Raw genomic sequence first — 17,460 nt, 5'->3', positions numbered from 1 at the left:
TACAGCTGAAGAACATTTGATGGTATATCAGTCCTCAGAGCGGCTTGCTGGTGATGTATAACATATAGATGTGTTGCCTTTGTAACAACTCCTTTTAATTTGGTCCATTCACCCATTTTCTCCCAGTCTTCCAGTTCTTCCTCCAGGCACGTCCCCATTTTGACAAAGTCCATATTTGCGAAATTCAAAACTCAGGACTTTGTGTGACTTCTCTGTATCCTCTTCACAAAACTGAATCATACTATCTGATGATCACTGGTGCTCAGGTAAGCCCCTACCCAAACATCAGAGACATTATCCTCATTAGTGAGCACTAGATCGAGTAACACATTTTGCCTTGTGGGTTCCATTACCATTTGTTTGAGCAAAGCTCCTTGAAGGGCATCCACTCTCCCTCTACTTCTTGTAGATTCCGCAGAAGGGATACTCCAATCCACATCCAGCAGATTAAAATCTCCAACGAGCAACACTTCTCCCTTCTTTCCCACCTTCTGGATGTCTTCAATAAGTTATCCATCTAATTCTTCTGTTTGAGTGGTGGCCTGTAGATAACACCAGTAAAAATGGAAGCACCATTTTCTTTTTTTTTTTTTTTTAGGATGGTCCATAATGCTGCTTCTCAACACCATGTTTCTTGCAATTCAGTTGTTTGGATATATTTTTTTTTTTTACATAAAGAGCTACTCCTCCCCCTTTTCTGTCCTCTCTTAAATTATAGCCCAGGATGGCCAGGAGATTGGGAAAAAAGCCAGAATGGAAGACTGAAGTATGTGTTGGCAGGAGGAGGGTGGAGGGGCTAGTAGTTGGAGAGGATGACAGATGGTAAGAGATAAGCAGGGAAGAGGGGAGATTGGGAAAAAGATAGAATGGGAAGTGGGAAGACAGACTGGTGTCTGTGTTGGCCAGAGGAGGGTGGGAGCTACAGATGGAGGGCTGAAAGATGATGGAGAGCCAGAGAGAGGGCACTGGAGGGCTGACAATTAGTGGTGGGGGCAAAAGTCAATTGAGCAAGACAAGGAAGGATGAGAGACAGCACAGAAGAGATAGAGAGTTCAATGGGGAAAGAAACAAGCATGGAGAAGACAGCTAAAGTTTTGGTAATGAGGAGAAGAAATACCTGGAGAAGAAAGATGAAGAGAAATTAGATTAAAGAAAGATATCATAGAGGTGAGGGAGAGAAGGATGACATTAGGAAACAAGCATAGAAGAAGATAGAAAGGAGAAACAGGAAATAAACTGGAAATAAACTTAGGTATGAAAAAAGCAGAATACAGACTGAGGCATATCCTTGCCCTCCCTCAAAATAAAAGGGAAACATTTTAGATCATTTAAATATTGGAAAATTACTTCACAAAGTACTAAATTATGTATATTTTGTGTGTAATTTATTTGTATTTTTTTAAATTGTGTTAAGTATTAACACTTGTACTTTTGCTAGCTCTGTTTTCTGGATGAGACTGGAACAAGGAAGGGTCATGAGATAAGGGTGAAAGGAGGTAAACTGAGGAAATATTTCTTTACAATGGGATAAACACGGGAGATCTCTGACGGAGTGGAGGGAATTGTAGAACTGAACAGTTGTGTGGCTAGGCAGATTAGTAGGTCATCTGGGGTTTGTTTGTTTTTTTTTTTGCCAATATGTTTTTATGTAAAGAAAACAAAAAGTGAATGAATAAGGTGAGATATCCTACAAGCGAACATGCTTTCTCAGCTGCCAATTGGGTTATTATCCTAAATAATAAGTAGGCAGAATTGAAGGATTGGTCTTTTTCTATCATCACCTACTGCTACTACATATGCCTACGTGCATATTTTTTATGTGGGGAGAAGTGATGTGAGTAGGGCAATGTCCACTCCTTCCATTACACCTGTCCGAAATCTCCGTTGTGAACAATGCAAACTTTCACTGGCACCCCTCTCCTCTGTTCCTTCCTTTAAACTGGCATCCTCAGCACCATATCCTGCTAGAGTGGGTTTAATTCGGAGGCATTTGGTGTAAGCACGCACTTGGTAGCAGGCAGCTAAATGCGAAGTGATAAACGGGCTCAAACTTCACACTAAATTACTGGCATAGTAGTTGCTGTGAACTTTGAATTTTTGTGACACTAGTGGTTCAACTCTTGAAAGGCTGAGAAGTGTCACCTCCCCAACATGCCCACTGCGGTAACTATAATCTTCCTTCTTATCACTTCTGGTTTTACTCGTCTCTCTTTACTCAGGATAAAACCAAGTGACAGACAACCCGACACTCATTCTTCAAGTCCAAAGCATCAAGCTAGCACCCGCTTTTACCAATACAGACATGTTCATTGACCTCGGCCAGACTCCAACAGGCCGGAACCGGAACACAAACCTGCAGCCCAGAGAAAGAAATACGTACCAACGAAACCCCACCCCTTGCGTGAAAACCCCTGCAGGAAGGAGGCGAAGCGAGGCGACGCCGGCGTGTGACGTCATGGTTACCCCAGCAACGCCCCGCCCCGTGCGGTGCGTACGAGGAAGTGCGGGCTGCTCAGTAACCTTCAGTCCCGGCGGCGGCTGTGGAGTGCTGCCATGGTGCTCATCAAGGAGTAGTGAGTACCGGGGCGGGCTGTGGGAGGAGAATAAACCCTGATGCGACTGCGGGAGCATCCTGGCGGAAGATGGACTTCCAGAGGTGAAGCCAGAGAGGAGATGAGGGCAGGAGAGGGGAAAGGAGATGGGCCTAGATGGACTTGTGGGTGAGGAAGGAGATGGCTCCTCAGGAGGATACGAAGGAGTCATTGGGTGGAAGGAGGAGACTTCTCATATGTATCCGATGAGAGAGAGCGAGAGAGAAGTAGACTGTCTTTGTACAGATCATCCAGACCTCATCTGGAGTATTGTGTCCAGTTCTGACGTCTGGAAGGACATAGACAGGCTGGAGCTGGTCTGGAGTAGGATTAGTAAAATAGTGCGGCGTCTGTACCGAAAGCTTTAATAGAATAGACTCGAAGACCTAGATATGTATATCCTAAAGGAAAGATAGTAGGGATCTGATTGAGACATTCAATACCACAACGCTACAAATAATGTCCAAGAGGCTTTCTTCAGTGGAAAAGAAGTTCTAAAGCAAGATGAAGTGTTATGTATTTTAAATTCCACCTTATTCAATAAACATCTTTCAAGGCAGATTACAATTTAAACAACAACAAAAAAAACCCAAACCAATATTATCACAAATGACAAAAAGATAGGTGTCATTGCATCTGGGTGAAAAGGGGGAAAATGTAGGAGTAACATAAGGAACTACTTCATAGGAAGGGTGGTGGATGCATGCAGTACATTCCCCATAGATGTAGTAGAGATAAAAACAATGTCCGCATTTAAGAGAGCCTGGGATAAGAACAGATGGTCCCTCATTGTGGGGAAGGAAAGTTAAAGCCAGAGTTCTGGCAGTCTGTGATATAACAAACAAGAAATATCCTCCTATAATTTATGAAACTCAGTAAGCAGCTACAAGGAGATCATCATAACAAAACTCTATTATACACTAACTCTGGCATGGCGGTGCGAACAGAATGAGATTCAGAAGAAGCCCCAGAGGAAGAGTGCAACCTCAAAACACTGTTTTGTTGTTGGGTATTCCTGGGTCCATTCCTGCATATGTTGTTTGACAGCTGCTCTGCATAAAAGATAAGTTCACATTCATTAGTACAAGTTTCAAGTGAAGCCCTCTAGGGATTAGGGGAATACCTACAGTACCTGAATGTAATCTGCTTTGAAGTGTAGAAAAGTGGAATATAAATCAAATAAATAAATAGTAGAAGGGGATTTTTAAAAGCATTTAAACATTCTAAATAAATATATAGATGTTGCATAAGATGACAACCCACAGTACCAGAGATAGTGCATGATGGCTTCTTGTTATGATAGTCTCCTTTATAGGTGCCTTTTGAATTTCATGCATTATAGGAGGATATTTTTTGTTTGGTATGTGTATTTTTCCTAGCTATCAAGGTTTGGTTTTGATTGAGTATATGCTATAAAACAGGTAGGTTAGATTTATTTATTGTAGATTTAGCTCATACCTCTTCATTGATAATTCAAAGCAAGTTACAGTTAGGTGCAGGAGGTATTTCTTTGTCCACAGAGAGTTTACAATTTAAGGACATGATTTGATTTACTAAGATTTTTCCCCCATTCTGTGTCTGTGGGGAAAAATGTTCAGTAAATCAGGTTCTAAATTTATCAGGGAAAGTGACTTGTCCAAGACCACAAGGAGCATCGGTGGGATTCGAACCCTGGCTTTCTTGGTTCTCTGAGCACTCCTCTTCTCCTCTTAAATGGCCCTTAAGGTCTTTATCTATAATCATAATCTGCATTTCTGTGTCAGGAGAAAAGAGATGGAGTCCAGGGAATAGGTATGGATAGAAACTGATGAAGCACCATAGAAAAGCTCTGTATTTATTTGTAGTAACATATACAATTTCTGGAGACTTATTTGCTGAAGTACAGAGTATAAGGGTTGTGTGATGGATCCTAAATGTACTGATAGGGTGAATTTTTTAAAAAAGTTGCTTGTGTTAAAAGGCTCATATACATGAGTATATGGGCCAAGCATGAGCGACTCATATTTAAAAAGTTACAAATCATGCGCATATATGTGCATGTGTGAGTAAAAAAAAAAAAAGGGGATGGAGTTGGGGTGTGTCCGGGGGGGGGGGGTAGGCATATTTTAAAACATATGTGCGCAATTGCGCACATATTTTTAAAATTCCACTGTATGAGCACTCACTTGCCCATACACGTTTATGGGCACCCTTGTGCTCATTTTAAAGTTACCATCTTAGGGTACATAGATTAATGAGCCAGTGCCAAGTTATATTAGGTGTAGCAAATAGCCTGGAGGTCGAGAGAGAGTATAATGGGATGATACAAAGATGAGGGTCTCCTGGGAAAAGGGGTCATGTGTGGCTGGGAAGTCCACTCTGTGTTAGGACTCGTAGAAGAGGATACTGCTGAGGACTTGCAGTCTTTAAACTCAAGATTCAGAGTATGTGTTAAGTATTTTGTGTTTCTATGGAAATGGACAAGTGTGAGGCTGAGGTTTGGAAGTAGTGTGTCCTTCAAGAAACTCAGTACCTCACAATCTGGAACTGGTGATTTTCCAAAGGAATGGGATATCTTTCCCTGCAATTAAAACTGGTTGCAGGCTCTATCAGTGGTGACAGCTGTGTCCTGGTATCTGTTCGCTTAACTATTGCTTGCTTTGGGCCAACTGGGTGTTGAAATAACTTATTTTCCTTTGAATAGTTGTTATTCCTTTTTCTAAAATGTTTCATTATAAGTTAGTACATCTCTGATCATGGACTTCTGCTGTTGAGCAATGGCATCTTTACAATGGAGATGCAGTGGAAGATGGTTTCTACGTTCATATTTCAAAGTTGGTAGAAGCAGAGCAGAATATCTGTGAGGAAAGTGAATCATGAAGGATAGTTCCAGTTTTGGGTGATTATAAGTCACAGAAACAAAAGGATTTTCCAGCACTGTATTTGTAACACATTTCATTGTGATTGGGGGGGGGGGGGATTTTTAAAGGTACTTTTATGCTTAAAATCCAGCTTTCTGCATGTAAGAGGCTCTTTGACACTAGCCCCGGCAGGTGTACACGGAACACAATTTTGTGTGTACTTTGCGTTCTAGAGGGGGTGTGGGATCGGGATTTACATGCATACTTTAGAGAGCAGGTGTAAACTGCATGTTTTTTAGTGGGGTTCCTTTCAAAGTGGATTTATACACATAAATCTGCTTTGAAAATTCCGGCTAAAGTCTGCACATAAAACATACCCCCGGAATTTAGCCTTTACAGGTTATATTTCTCTTTTCAAATTGACTTTCTCTTTAGCTCTGGAATTCTCTATGTGATCAGTGCATAGTGAGGAGTAAACACTCCTAGTTGCATAATTATTTAGGAGCAGAGAAAGTAATGCTGCTGGTACTGTGGAACTGCCTTGTGAGGTCAAATTACTGAGTCAGGGAGGGAGGATTCATGAAGCCAGACAGCTGTGGCTTCCTCTGGTGCTCACAGTAAAAGAATTTGCAGCTCTATAGTGCTTTCTATCACAATTTGAGCATTTTACAAAAGGCTTTTGTTGTAATATACAGATGGGTCCATATTCAGCCACTGAGCAGCTAGTAAAGTTAGCCGGATACACCTATCCGGCTAACTTAACTGGGATATTCAGTGGTGCAGCAGCCAGATAGGTGAATCCGGCTAACTTTAGACCAGCCCTACAGAACAACTAGAGTTAGCTGGTTATATTAACTGGATAACTAACTCCGAATATAGGAGTTATCTGGTTAACCTAACTGGCTATTCCACTCTTCCAGCGAACACCTATTGCCCATCCCTAGAATGCCCACAACATTACTGGCTATATTCTAGCTGGATAGCTCTTTATTCGGCTAGAATTTAGCTGGTTAAGATTTTTAAAATAGCAGCTTAGCCATTTAGACGGATAACTTTTTAATTATCCGTCTAATTGGCTTTTCCCTGTACGTACCCGGATCTGTCCAGACTCCTGGTTTTGCCCCCCCTCGAGCAGATGGAGACAGAGAAGTTTTCAAAACAAAACTCCGCCTCATATAGGATGGTGCCACCTATCTATCCCAGAGTATTTTTGACACGAGTGTATATGTATAAGTGTAGGAGATTACGAGAAAAATAGGTAGAAGTAAGTTGATTTAGTACCAGGAACCACAATCATTGGATGAAGTGAAAAAAGGCTAAGTCAGCTGTTCCAAGATTCATCATAGGAAAACTAAATGGTGGATGACTTTCACCTTTCCAAAGGCAGAATCGATTATTATTCACTTACAATCTGCTACATTGACTTGATGTCTAAGGTCACACAGTTGAGAATAGAACCAAAGAATCCAGTAAATAATTACTGGATTTACATTTTCAATCAGATGTGTTATTTTGGTCTTGTTAGGATTGGAGAAAGAAAGCATGGTTTAAAAGGAGTAGTGCAGTGTCTTGATTGTTATATATGATCCTGGAGGTTAAACTAATTTTTTGGGGCTGGAGCTGTCTCAAATGAGTTCCCAGGTTGCTGGAGTTCTTGATGCTTCTCAATACCATCTCTTCTTCTTTTTTCTAGTCGAGTCATCTTGCCTGTATCTGTGGAAGAGGTAAGTTCATTTGCCAGATATGTAGTGGATTATACAGGGAGTTTGTTTATTTTAGAATGGATGGCAGGGTAGAGCCTACTTGAATGTAACAGATGTTTCATTTATTAAAGAAATGTTTGCTCTTTTCTGTGAATTTCTCTCAGTGTCAACACTCCGAAGCGACCAAGTCTCTCCATTACTACTACTGCTACGTCTGCTTAACATTTGTATAAAGATGCTGGAGGAAGTCACACAGTTGAATTTTGAATAGATTGTAGTGAATTTAGCAGCAGACCTGGGAGGAAGAGGTTGTGATAGTCCAAGTTGGAAGTGATGAAAGAAAGTGGATAAGGGTTTTAGTAGTGTGCTCAGAAAGGAAAGAATGGATTCTGGTAATAATTTAAAAAAAAAATGACACGTTTTAGCAATATTTTGGATGAGAGCTAAGAAATGCCAAACAGGAGCAACCCTATCTATGAAAAGGCAACACTACAAATATTAAATCAGGTCCTAAACCCCAATACACCTCCTATTAGGAAAACAGAACTAGCAAGCAGCTATAGATCCCCACACAGAAATAATTGTAAAACTATACTAATAAGCAGAATAAATATTTCAAAACAGCTATGAACAGAATAATATCCAACAATTAAAAACTCATAAAAATTATTTAAAATTCTCCAAACACCAATAAAATATTTCCAAAAAGCAGACACATCACATCAAAGACTCCCTCCAATTCCACGCTTCTTCCAGACCAACAAGAAATCAATACCTTGCCACTATACGCACTCCCTCCCCTAAACTCACCAATCTTGCCTCTTCCAAAGCCCGGGCGCTTTCATTAGCTGGCTCCGCCTTATGGAATACATTGCCTGCTGATCTGCGTCAAGAACTATGCCTGAAAAGCTTTAAGCAAAAACTCAAAACCTGGCTTTTCTCACAGGCTTACTCCTAGCATCTCCTAATAGCTACACCCACTCTCCTCTTCCACATACCCTCTCTTTCCCTTCTTTCAAACTCCCTAACTTTTCTCACAGGCTTACGCCTAATATCACCTAATAGCTACACCCTTCATCCTACTCCCCTACTACCCCCCTACTACCCCCCCTTTAAAACCCTCCCTTCCCCTTAGTACCTCTATCATTCCCCTCCTCTTGCAATCTTTATGCATCTTGCTGTATTCATTATCATGTATATATTATTTAGCCCTGGTTATCTGTTATATATCTTATTTATCACTTATACTACCTCTTTAGTTCCCATATATTAAGCTGTTCACTCAAGTTTAAACCTATATACCCTTATCATGTTTTATTGTCAAATGCCTCGCGTGTAATACTTCTGTTCAATGCACACCGTCGTGATATCCTTGATGATCGTCGGTATATAAAAACTGTTAAATAAATTAAAAAAAATAATAATAATATTAAATAATTAAAATGGCAGTCAATCAAGAAAAATAAACTTAAAAAGCCGCCTTTACTTACCCCCTCCAGCAGCTCTCCTACTCCTCTTCCATGCAGGCCATAGCACACACCAGAAGCAGCAGTATTGGCTAAGCTAAGAGGGGTTGAATAGTAATATTGAAATCCCCTGACACAATTAGTTGACCCACCTCAACCTCCCCCAATATTTGCTGTAAACCCTCAAAAAAGGTGGACTGGTCAGAGTTAGGTGCATAAATATTCAACAAGGTATATTTAACCTGATTCATTTCAACCTGTAGTAATAAGTACCTTCCATTAGTGTCTGCTAATGATTTCGTGACATGACATGGCAAGTCTTTGTGTATGAGGATACTGACACCTGCATATCGCACCACTTTGGAGGCCGCAGCATGGTATTGACGAGAAAAAAGATTCCTAAGCATGGGAGTGAGAGATTCCTAAGACCAGGACTGCTGTTTCCTTGCAGCCTGGTATATTTGCTCTTTAACTGAATACTTGGTGAAACAGACTACAATATCTCATGGTTTGAGTCACCTTAGGATCCAAAGTTCTGTGGGCTCGTTCCAATTCCACCTCAGGAATTGCTGTCTCTGTTCCCGAGTTTGCATCCAGCTGTAGAAAAAATCTGCAGACTTTTTTAATGGTCGCCTTGCAATCCGCATATTCCTCAGTTTCTGGAATTCCCCTAAATCTCAAATTAGTGCGTCTGCTTCTGTTCTCGAGGTCCTCCAGTTTTGTTAGTATGTTTTCAGTTTCAGATTTATTGTGGGAGAGTGAGGTTTAAATGTTAGTAATCTTTTCCGCTTGTGCTTCCAAACGTATGTCACAATCATCCACTCTCTGCCCTATTTCAGCCATTTCCTCATTCAGCGTGTCTATATGGTTAAGTAGATCTTTTTTATTTTCTTTCATTTCCCTTCTTAGATCGCCGAACCATTGGCGAAATTCGGCCCTGGTCGGCATGGTGTCCGTCGGGACCGCCCCACCTCTGGAATCTCCGCCTTCCGCGGTCTCATGTTCACTCGAGGCTGCGGCTTCTGGGTCGTCTACAGGCCCCTCCTCGGTCAGAGCCGTTTTTGTAAAGGAGAACTGTCGGAGGTCCATCCCTTTTTTCTTTTGTGCCATGGCGTATAATTCCTCATCCTGTGCACCAATTATTTAGGCGTTCTAACTGCTATAAGTGGGATGTTTTTTGCAGATATTGGTCCTGGATCGGCGGGAGCTCTGGCTCAAGCAGCCATTTTGTTCCGCGGCTAGAGCGCCCCCCCTAGTGGCTAAGCTCTGTACTCATGGTCCTCTTCCTTAGGGCCCATGACCACTCTCTCTGTCTCTCACACACACACCATACCAGTCACACCCCCATGACCAATTTCTATCTCTCACACACCAATCATCTCCCAACCAGTCTTTGACACACACACCAGTCACCTTCCTGAACAGTTTCTCTAAAGCCATACACACACACAGGCTTCCCACTCCCATGTTCTATCTTACATAAACGGGCTTCTCACTCCCATACTGTGTCTCACACACACCCAGGTTTCTCACTCCCATGCTCACTCTCTCCACATGCACAGGTTTCTCATTCCCATAATCACTTTCTTTCTCTCACATGCACACACACCAGTCTTTCTCACACACTGTCACCTTACCAACTAGTCTCTCTCTCATGCATGCACACACACAGGTTTCCCACTCCCATGCTCTCTCTCACATATACAGGCTTCTCACTCCCATGCTTTCTCACATACCCAGATTTCTCACTTCCATGCTTTCTCTCTTTCTCTCTCTCTCACACATACACACCCACATCAGCACCTCCCTGACCAATCTCTCACTCTCTCTCACACACACTCCCCAGGGAAGTTCAGACGCCAGGGTACGAAACTCAATTACATAGTCCGTTAGAGAACGGGAACCCTGGCGCAAGTGCAGCAAGGATGTACTTGAGGCCGTCTGTCATCTGGGGTCATCAAAGATAAGCGTTAGGAATGCTTGTAGGTCTTGCAGGACCGGATCGGCTCGCTCCCAGAGCGGGGAGGCCTAAGACAAGGCCTTACCATCCAAAAGGGAGAGAATGTAGGTGGTCTTGGTGAGGTACGTGGGGAAGAGGTGGTCTTGAACGAGTAGATGTGAATCAGTTATTTACACTTTCAGATAATAGAAGGACTAGGGGACATTCCATGAAGTTAGCAAGTAGCACATTTAAGACTAATCGGAGAAAATTCTTTTTCACTCAACGCACAATAAAGCTCTGGAATTTGTTGCCAGAGGATGTGATTAGTGCAGTTAGTGTAGCTGGGTTCAAAAAAGGTTTGGATAAGTTCTTGGAGAGAAGTCCATTAACTGCTATTAATCAAGTTTACTTAGGAAATAGCCACTGTTATTAATTGCATCAGTAGCATGGGATCTTCTTAGTGTTTGGGTAATTGCCAGGTTATTGTGGCCTGATTTGGCCTCTGTTGGAAACAGGATGCTGGGCTTGATGGACCCTTGGTCTGATCCAGCATGGCAATTTTTTATGTTTATGTTTACACTCCAGTCATCTCCTTGACCAGTCACTTTTATTGTCTCTCACATATACACACATCACCTCTCTGACCAGTTTCTCTCAATCGCACACATGCTCTCTCTCACACACACATTCTATCACTTACACACAGGCTGGCTGTCTTCTCTCTCTGTCTCTCACTCACTTCCTCCTCTTCTCCCCCCCCCCCCCCCCAAAGCAGAAATGGTAGCTGCAGCAGCCTCCTCCAGCCCCTGCAGGCCAAGAAAGAAGAATCCCATTGGTTGCGGGAGGCTTATACTCCTGTCTCCTTTGCCGATTGCTCCAGGCCAAGCTACTGCTCGGGGGCCGATACTGCTGCCGCCGCTACTTTTCCACGTGGCAAGGCTCTTTCTCCTTCCCGCGCACTGCACTGCGTATCATTTCCTGTTCCGGGGCAGGCGCGGAGAAGAAGAAAAGGCCAGCTGTGGGTGCCACAGCTTCCTCTAACACTGCTGCCGTTCCCATTAGGCATGAACATGCCGTTAGCCCGGCGGCAACGGCAGCAGGGAAGGAAGAGCAGCGGGAGAGACCGGGAGCACGTGACACACCTGCCGGTGCTTGGCGACACACCGGTTGAGAATCGCTGGTCTAGACTCCTGGGTTTTGCATCTCTGCCAGCAGATGGAGACAGAGAAAGTTTCACTGACACTGTAGGTAACCCAGTGTGCCACCTGCAGTCCCTCAGTATTTCTCTGTCTCCAGCAGATGGTAGATAGTGCAAAACCTGCAGTTCTGCATTCAGGGAAAAAAATAGTTGGTTTAAGAGCCTTGTTCCCAGGGGATTGTTAGGTCCTGGTGGGACCATTCCCCTTGGTTGAGGCAGACGAGCTGGGGGTTGGTGACCCTTTAGTATACTCGGTCCTTATTTCCATGGAGTATTAAATCTGGTGGTCCAGATCACGAGGCCGCTGAGGTGGCTTGAGGCTCTGCAAAGCTGTTTGACAGCCTATCCCTCTTAGAGCGCTGTTTTCCAGCCTACCCAGGGAAGTATTATACACTTGTTTTGTTGGGTAGTTATTTAAAAACAAAAAAAACATATGACTTTCCTGTCTTTTTCTGTTCGGGCAGCTGGGGTATTTTGCTTCACAGCGGCAGAGCGTGGATGGCTGTTGGAGGTAAGCTTCCCTCCGTGTGTGTGATGGTGCATGGCTCTGTCTGCTGTGCTTGCGACTCGGCTCGGTCACAGCTGAATCACGTCGGGTTGTGTTTGGACTATTTGTCAGGCGGTGATGGCTCGTCGGATGGTTCCCGCTCCTGCTCCTCAATCAAGTCTAGGTTCGCACCAGGTCAGGGCTTCTTTCTCCGTCTGCACAGGAACAGCAGCCATTTTGAATACTTGTGTGGCCTTTTCAGCGCCAGCGGGAGGGGGATTCTCCAAGGCTATCCCTGACGTGTTCAGACTCTGGAGGGGAGCAGGGGGGCCTCGGATGGGAGGATTTTCCTGTTCTCCCGTTTCCTGAGTCCCCCAAGGCCAATTTCTGGCTCTTCAAGGCCTTTTTCCATGGACTTTGTTTTACTGTTACATGAGGCCTATTTAGATAAGCAGCATGCTGCGGATTTGCATTTGGAGGCCTGGGTCCAACCTTCAGAGGGTCTGGCTACGGGTCTCAAGCCTGGTCAGGTGAAGGGAAAGACGACTTCTCCCGTCCAGCGTGTGTTGGGCCTTTCTCCAGCTCCAGGAGACATGGTTGATGAGTTGGAGGACTCAGATGATGCCCCAAATGGGACGGGGATGCCATCGGTGGTTGATCAGGTGGTTTATCCGGATGCAGCCGGGACGGATCAGGTAGGTGATCCAGAAGAGATTCCAGTTACCGAAGGAGATGACTCCAGGGTCATCTGTCTTTTTCGTAAGGAGGAACTGAGGCCCTTGATTCCTCAGGTTTTTTAGGAGCTCAGTCTCAAGGTTCCTCAGGAGGACGCGGATTTGGAAGAGGCTGATCCGGTCCTGGATGGGCTGAGGGGTCCAGCAAAAGCCTTCCCGTACCACAAGTCTGTGAAAAAGCTGGTGTTCGGTATTCTCAAGGGTTTTATATGTTGATTACTTTCACTTACCCTTTTACCAAATGGTGAACATTAAAATATTCTCTTTGAATGTCAAAGGGCTAAATACTTATCGTAAAAGATGTTTATTATTTTCAGACCTTAATTGATCACAGGTCTCAATTGCAATGTGTCAAGAGACTCATCTCAAAAGCACATACGAAGATATGAGCATCTCATGCGCTCTGATATATATATACTTCTCAGTACTGGGCAGCATGTTCTAAAGAGGCAAAATATACTGGGTTGGGTATTCTTATTAGGAAGGATCTTATTTATGAATTTCTTTCTTGTTACAAGGACCCTAATGGTAGATTTCTTATACTGGTGATCCTGATAGGAGGAGAGAAATATACGCTTGTAAATCTTTGTGCCTGATACGAGACAGGGCATGTTTTTCTCTGCTTTGGAGGAAATTCTTAGTGCATGCTCTGAGGGTCACTTGCTGATTTGGGGGGGGGGACTTTAATATCACAATCAATCCTACTACAGATAATTCTCAGGGTTCTGGATCGGTTTCCTCAATTGACCAAACTCTGTTTAAGAGGTTTATATCCTAGAGAGAAGTTTTGTATATATGGAGATCTCGCTATCCTAGATCTCAAAACCATACTTCTTCCCATAAATCTTACTCCAGGATTGATTTATTGCTTGTTGATAAATGTTTAGCTAACAGTTTTAGAGGTGGATATTGATGCTATAACCTGGTCTGATCGTGCTCTCACCTGGTTATCCCTGAATTTTTTTTTTTTTAACTATGACAAGGGACAGTAATTGAGGATTATTTGAGCATTAATGATATGTCCTCACTAGTATTATGGAACTGCCTGAAAGTGGTAAGTTGGGGGTGATTTAATTGCTAGATACTTTTATATTAAAAAAAAAAAAAACAAAAGGAAAAAAATTAGCCTTATTGGATCAAATAGCTCACTTGGAACATACCCATAAACAAACATCCTCCAAATCAAGCTTTAGCCAGTTGGAGACTTGCAGAAATAAGTTGGCAGATTTGGATGCAGCCTTAATAGCACATCATCTTGATCTCGTAAGACAAACATATTTTGAAGGAGATAATAAAGCTGGCAAGTTACTAGCTAATAAATTAAAGGCAAAAAATTTACAGAATAATGTGGTTAAAATTAAAGATGAAAAAGGCACCATATTGACCTCCGACTCAGATATAAGTAAGCGTTTTTTGCGTTTTTATTCGGGTTTGTATAGTGCAGATACCAATATTAAAATCCAGGAAGTAGAGTGAATTTTAGATGGAATCTCTGTTCCTGTTTTGTCCGATATGCAGCAAATTAATTTGGATCAAGAAATACTGCGATTAAACAGTTAAAGCATGGTAAATCACCAGGATTCATGGCCCGCTTTTATCAGAAATGTTCTAATTCTCTTATTCCTCCTTTGACGAAAATGTATAATTCATTACATGGAGACTATTCCTTTTTGCAAGACTCCAATGAGGCTGGCATTACTATCAGGCCGATTCAGTAAAGTCTGCGGGAGAGCGGGCGTTTGCCCGCTCTCCCGGCGCGCGCACAGGCCACTTGCCTGTGCGCACGATACAGTATTCAAATGAGGCCCGGCGGTAGAAACGGGCAAAAGGAGGCACTAGAGACATTGGCGCGTCCCTAGCGCCTCCTTTTTGACAGGAGCGGCGGCTGTCAGCAGGTTTGACAGCCGACGCTCAATTTTGCCGGCGTCTGTTCTCGAGCCCACTGACAGCCATGGGCTCGGAAACCGGACACCGGCAAAATTGAGCGTCCGGTTTTCGACCCAACGGCTGACGGCCTACTTCAAATTTTTGTTTCTTTTTTTTAAACTTTTTTTACTCTTCGGGACCTCCGACTTAATATCGCCATGATATTAAGTTGGAGGGTGCACAGAAAAGCAGTTGTTTGGCCTTTAATTCTCTTAGGGTCCAGGTAGCTGCTCTAGGTTGTCTTTGAAGTAAGGTAGAGGGGTCTCCCTGTCCACTCATCCGGATGTAGTTTGGTTTGGTTTCCCCAGGTAAGGAGAGTTTGGCCATCCTGGAACCTTAATCTTGTCCTCGGGGGGTTTGTGTGAGGCTTCCTTCAAACTGCTCAGGAGAGCAGCTCTTAAGGATTTGACCCTTAAGGTTGTTTTCCTTGTGGCTATATGTTCAGCCAGAAAAATGTCAGAGCTACAGGCTTTGTCTTGCCGGGATCCCTTCCTGCAGATTTCGGACTTGGGGGTGTTGTTGCATATGGTACCTTATTTTTTGCCTAAGGTGGTCTTGGCATTTCATGTGAATCAAACAGTGGAGCTTTCAGCTTTTCCTGAGATGGACTCCTCCATACCTCACAAAAGGGAGCTTAAGCTCTTGGTCGTGTGGAGAACCTTGTTGAGATATCTCAAATTGATTAATAACTTTAGAAGGTCGGATCACATGTTTGTTTTGTAGAGTGGTTCGAAAAGAGATTGTAAAGCATCTAAGACCACTTTTGGGTGGTGGCTTAAGGAGGTCATTGGTTTGATGTACATAGCTAAAGGTTGTCCGGATTCTGATGGTTTGAGAGCCCATTCATCATGCTTTCAGGAAGCCTCGTGGGTGGAGGCTCAGGTTTCTCTGCAAGATATTTGCAGGACAGTGAAGTGGAAATCTCTGCACACTTTCGCAAGACACTATATTGCTTGGATGTTGGGAATCTGGCATCCAGGTCCTTTGAGAGTGTTTTGTGAATGGAATTCTCCAGGTCCTACCCTAGTTAGGTAGCTTAGATTCATCCCAGGAGTCTGGACTGATCTGGGAAAGGAAAATTGGTTCTTACCTGCTAATTTTCATTCCTGTAGTACCACAGATCAGTCCAGAACCCGCCCAATCTGTGAAGGTGGAGAGTCGTTGGCTCATTCTTTTTCTTGGCATGGAATACAGAATTGTTCATTGGGTTCATACTTTGGTTTTTGAATGTTATGGCTCTATAGAGGTCACCATCTTCTGGTTCTTGGGAGGAAAAGTTAGGAATTCATTATCAAGTAGTCTTAAGTTTTGATATACAGGAATTGCAGGTAAAACTTTCTCTGTCTCCATCTGCTGGCAGGGATGCAAAACCCAGGAGTCTAGACTGATCTATGGTACAATAGGAATGGAAATTAGCAGGTAAGAACCAATTTTCCTATTGTGAACCCTCTGGGACAGGGAAATACATACAGTACCTGACTTTAAAGTGACAAAAATCAGACTATAAATCAAATAAGTCCTAGCAGAAACACAAGCCCTCACATAGCCAGGTCTGCCAGTCTACACAGAGGGAAGTAAGAGGCTCATTAATAAGGGAGCTATTTAGATAAAGCTGTGAGTTTAGAATCAAACTAGCAGCAGCAAGTTCTGTAATAACCGGAAAACCAGATGAAAATGCAAGTAGTCAAATAGCTGCATCAGTCTGACAGGCTTTGCAGGGGATCTAAGAGGCCCTGCTGATGTTAAGAAGCCATATGCTCAGGCATGGAAAAAGTGATGCTGGAGGGAACAAAGTGCGGATCATGTGTGCTCTTCTACCTAAGATGATGGATTATAAAGGAGGAAGACATCTGGGATGCATCCTTAGTGTGGACAAACTGCATATTCTGGATGGGTTTTTTTTCTGTCATCTGCTGTGTTATGTGATTAATAATTGTTAGTGGACCTATCCCTAGAAACTTGTCCAAAACCTTTTAAAACTGTTATACTACTAACCTTCATCACATTCTCTGGCAACAAACACCACACTTTAATTGTGTGCTAACTGACAATGTGATTGCTTGTTTCACCCACAACTATGCGAGTAACCATGTGTGTGCGTGTCATTTTGACATGCGGCTTTGAGAGTGACTGTGTATATATATGTGTGAGTGTGTGTGTCATTTTGGCACGCAGCTTTGAGAATGACCGTGTGTGTGCGTGGCATTTTGGCATGCAGCTTTGATAGTGACTGCGAGTGTGCGTCTTATTTTGTCACGCAATTTTGAGAATGACTGTGTGTGTGTGCATGGCATTTTGGAACTCAGCTTTGAGAGTGCAAGTGTGTGTATCACTTTGGCACACAGCTTTGAGAGTGAACGTGTGTGCTATCATTTTTGCGTGCAGTTTTGAGAGTGACTGTATCAGTTTCGCACGCAGCTTTGAAAATGACCGTGCCAGTTTTGCAATCAGCTTTGAGGGACCTTGTGTGCACGTGTCATTTGTGCGTGTGTCAGTTTTGCACGCAGCTTTGAGCGTGACTGTGTGTGCGTGTATCATTTTCACATGCAGCTCTAAGAGCAACTGTGTAACTT

The 17,460-nt window shown here is 43.2% G+C and overlaps 1 protein-coding gene across 3 annotated transcripts in view; it reads left to right on the top strand.

The window, feature by feature from the left end:
- Positions 1–2,446: 2,446 nt before the first annotated feature.
- PITPNA (phosphatidylinositol transfer protein alpha) overlaps positions 2,447–17,460 on the top strand; it is a 65,180-nt gene continuing 50,166 nt past the window's right edge. For 2 of the 3 annotated variants that reach the window (XM_029611206.1, XM_029611204.1), the window contains exons 1-2: positions 2,447–2,573; positions 7,125–7,155. In XM_029611206.1, the coding sequence (XP_029467066.1) occupies positions 2,554–2,573; positions 7,125–7,155 (51 nt within the window). In that variant the 5' untranslated portion in view covers positions 2,447–2,553. Of the gene's footprint in view, positions 2,657–7,124; positions 7,156–17,460 lie in introns of all 3 variants that reach the window. The other variant, XM_029611205.1, reaches the window with a different exon arrangement.

The sequence above is a fragment of the Rhinatrema bivittatum genome, chromosome 8 (assembly GCF_901001135.1).
Source record: "Rhinatrema bivittatum chromosome 8, aRhiBiv1.1, whole genome shotgun sequence".
NCBI classification, from domain to species: Eukaryota; Metazoa; Chordata; class Amphibia; order Gymnophiona; family Rhinatrematidae; genus Rhinatrema; species Rhinatrema bivittatum.
This window is presented reverse-complemented; position numbering and strand designations above follow the sequence as displayed.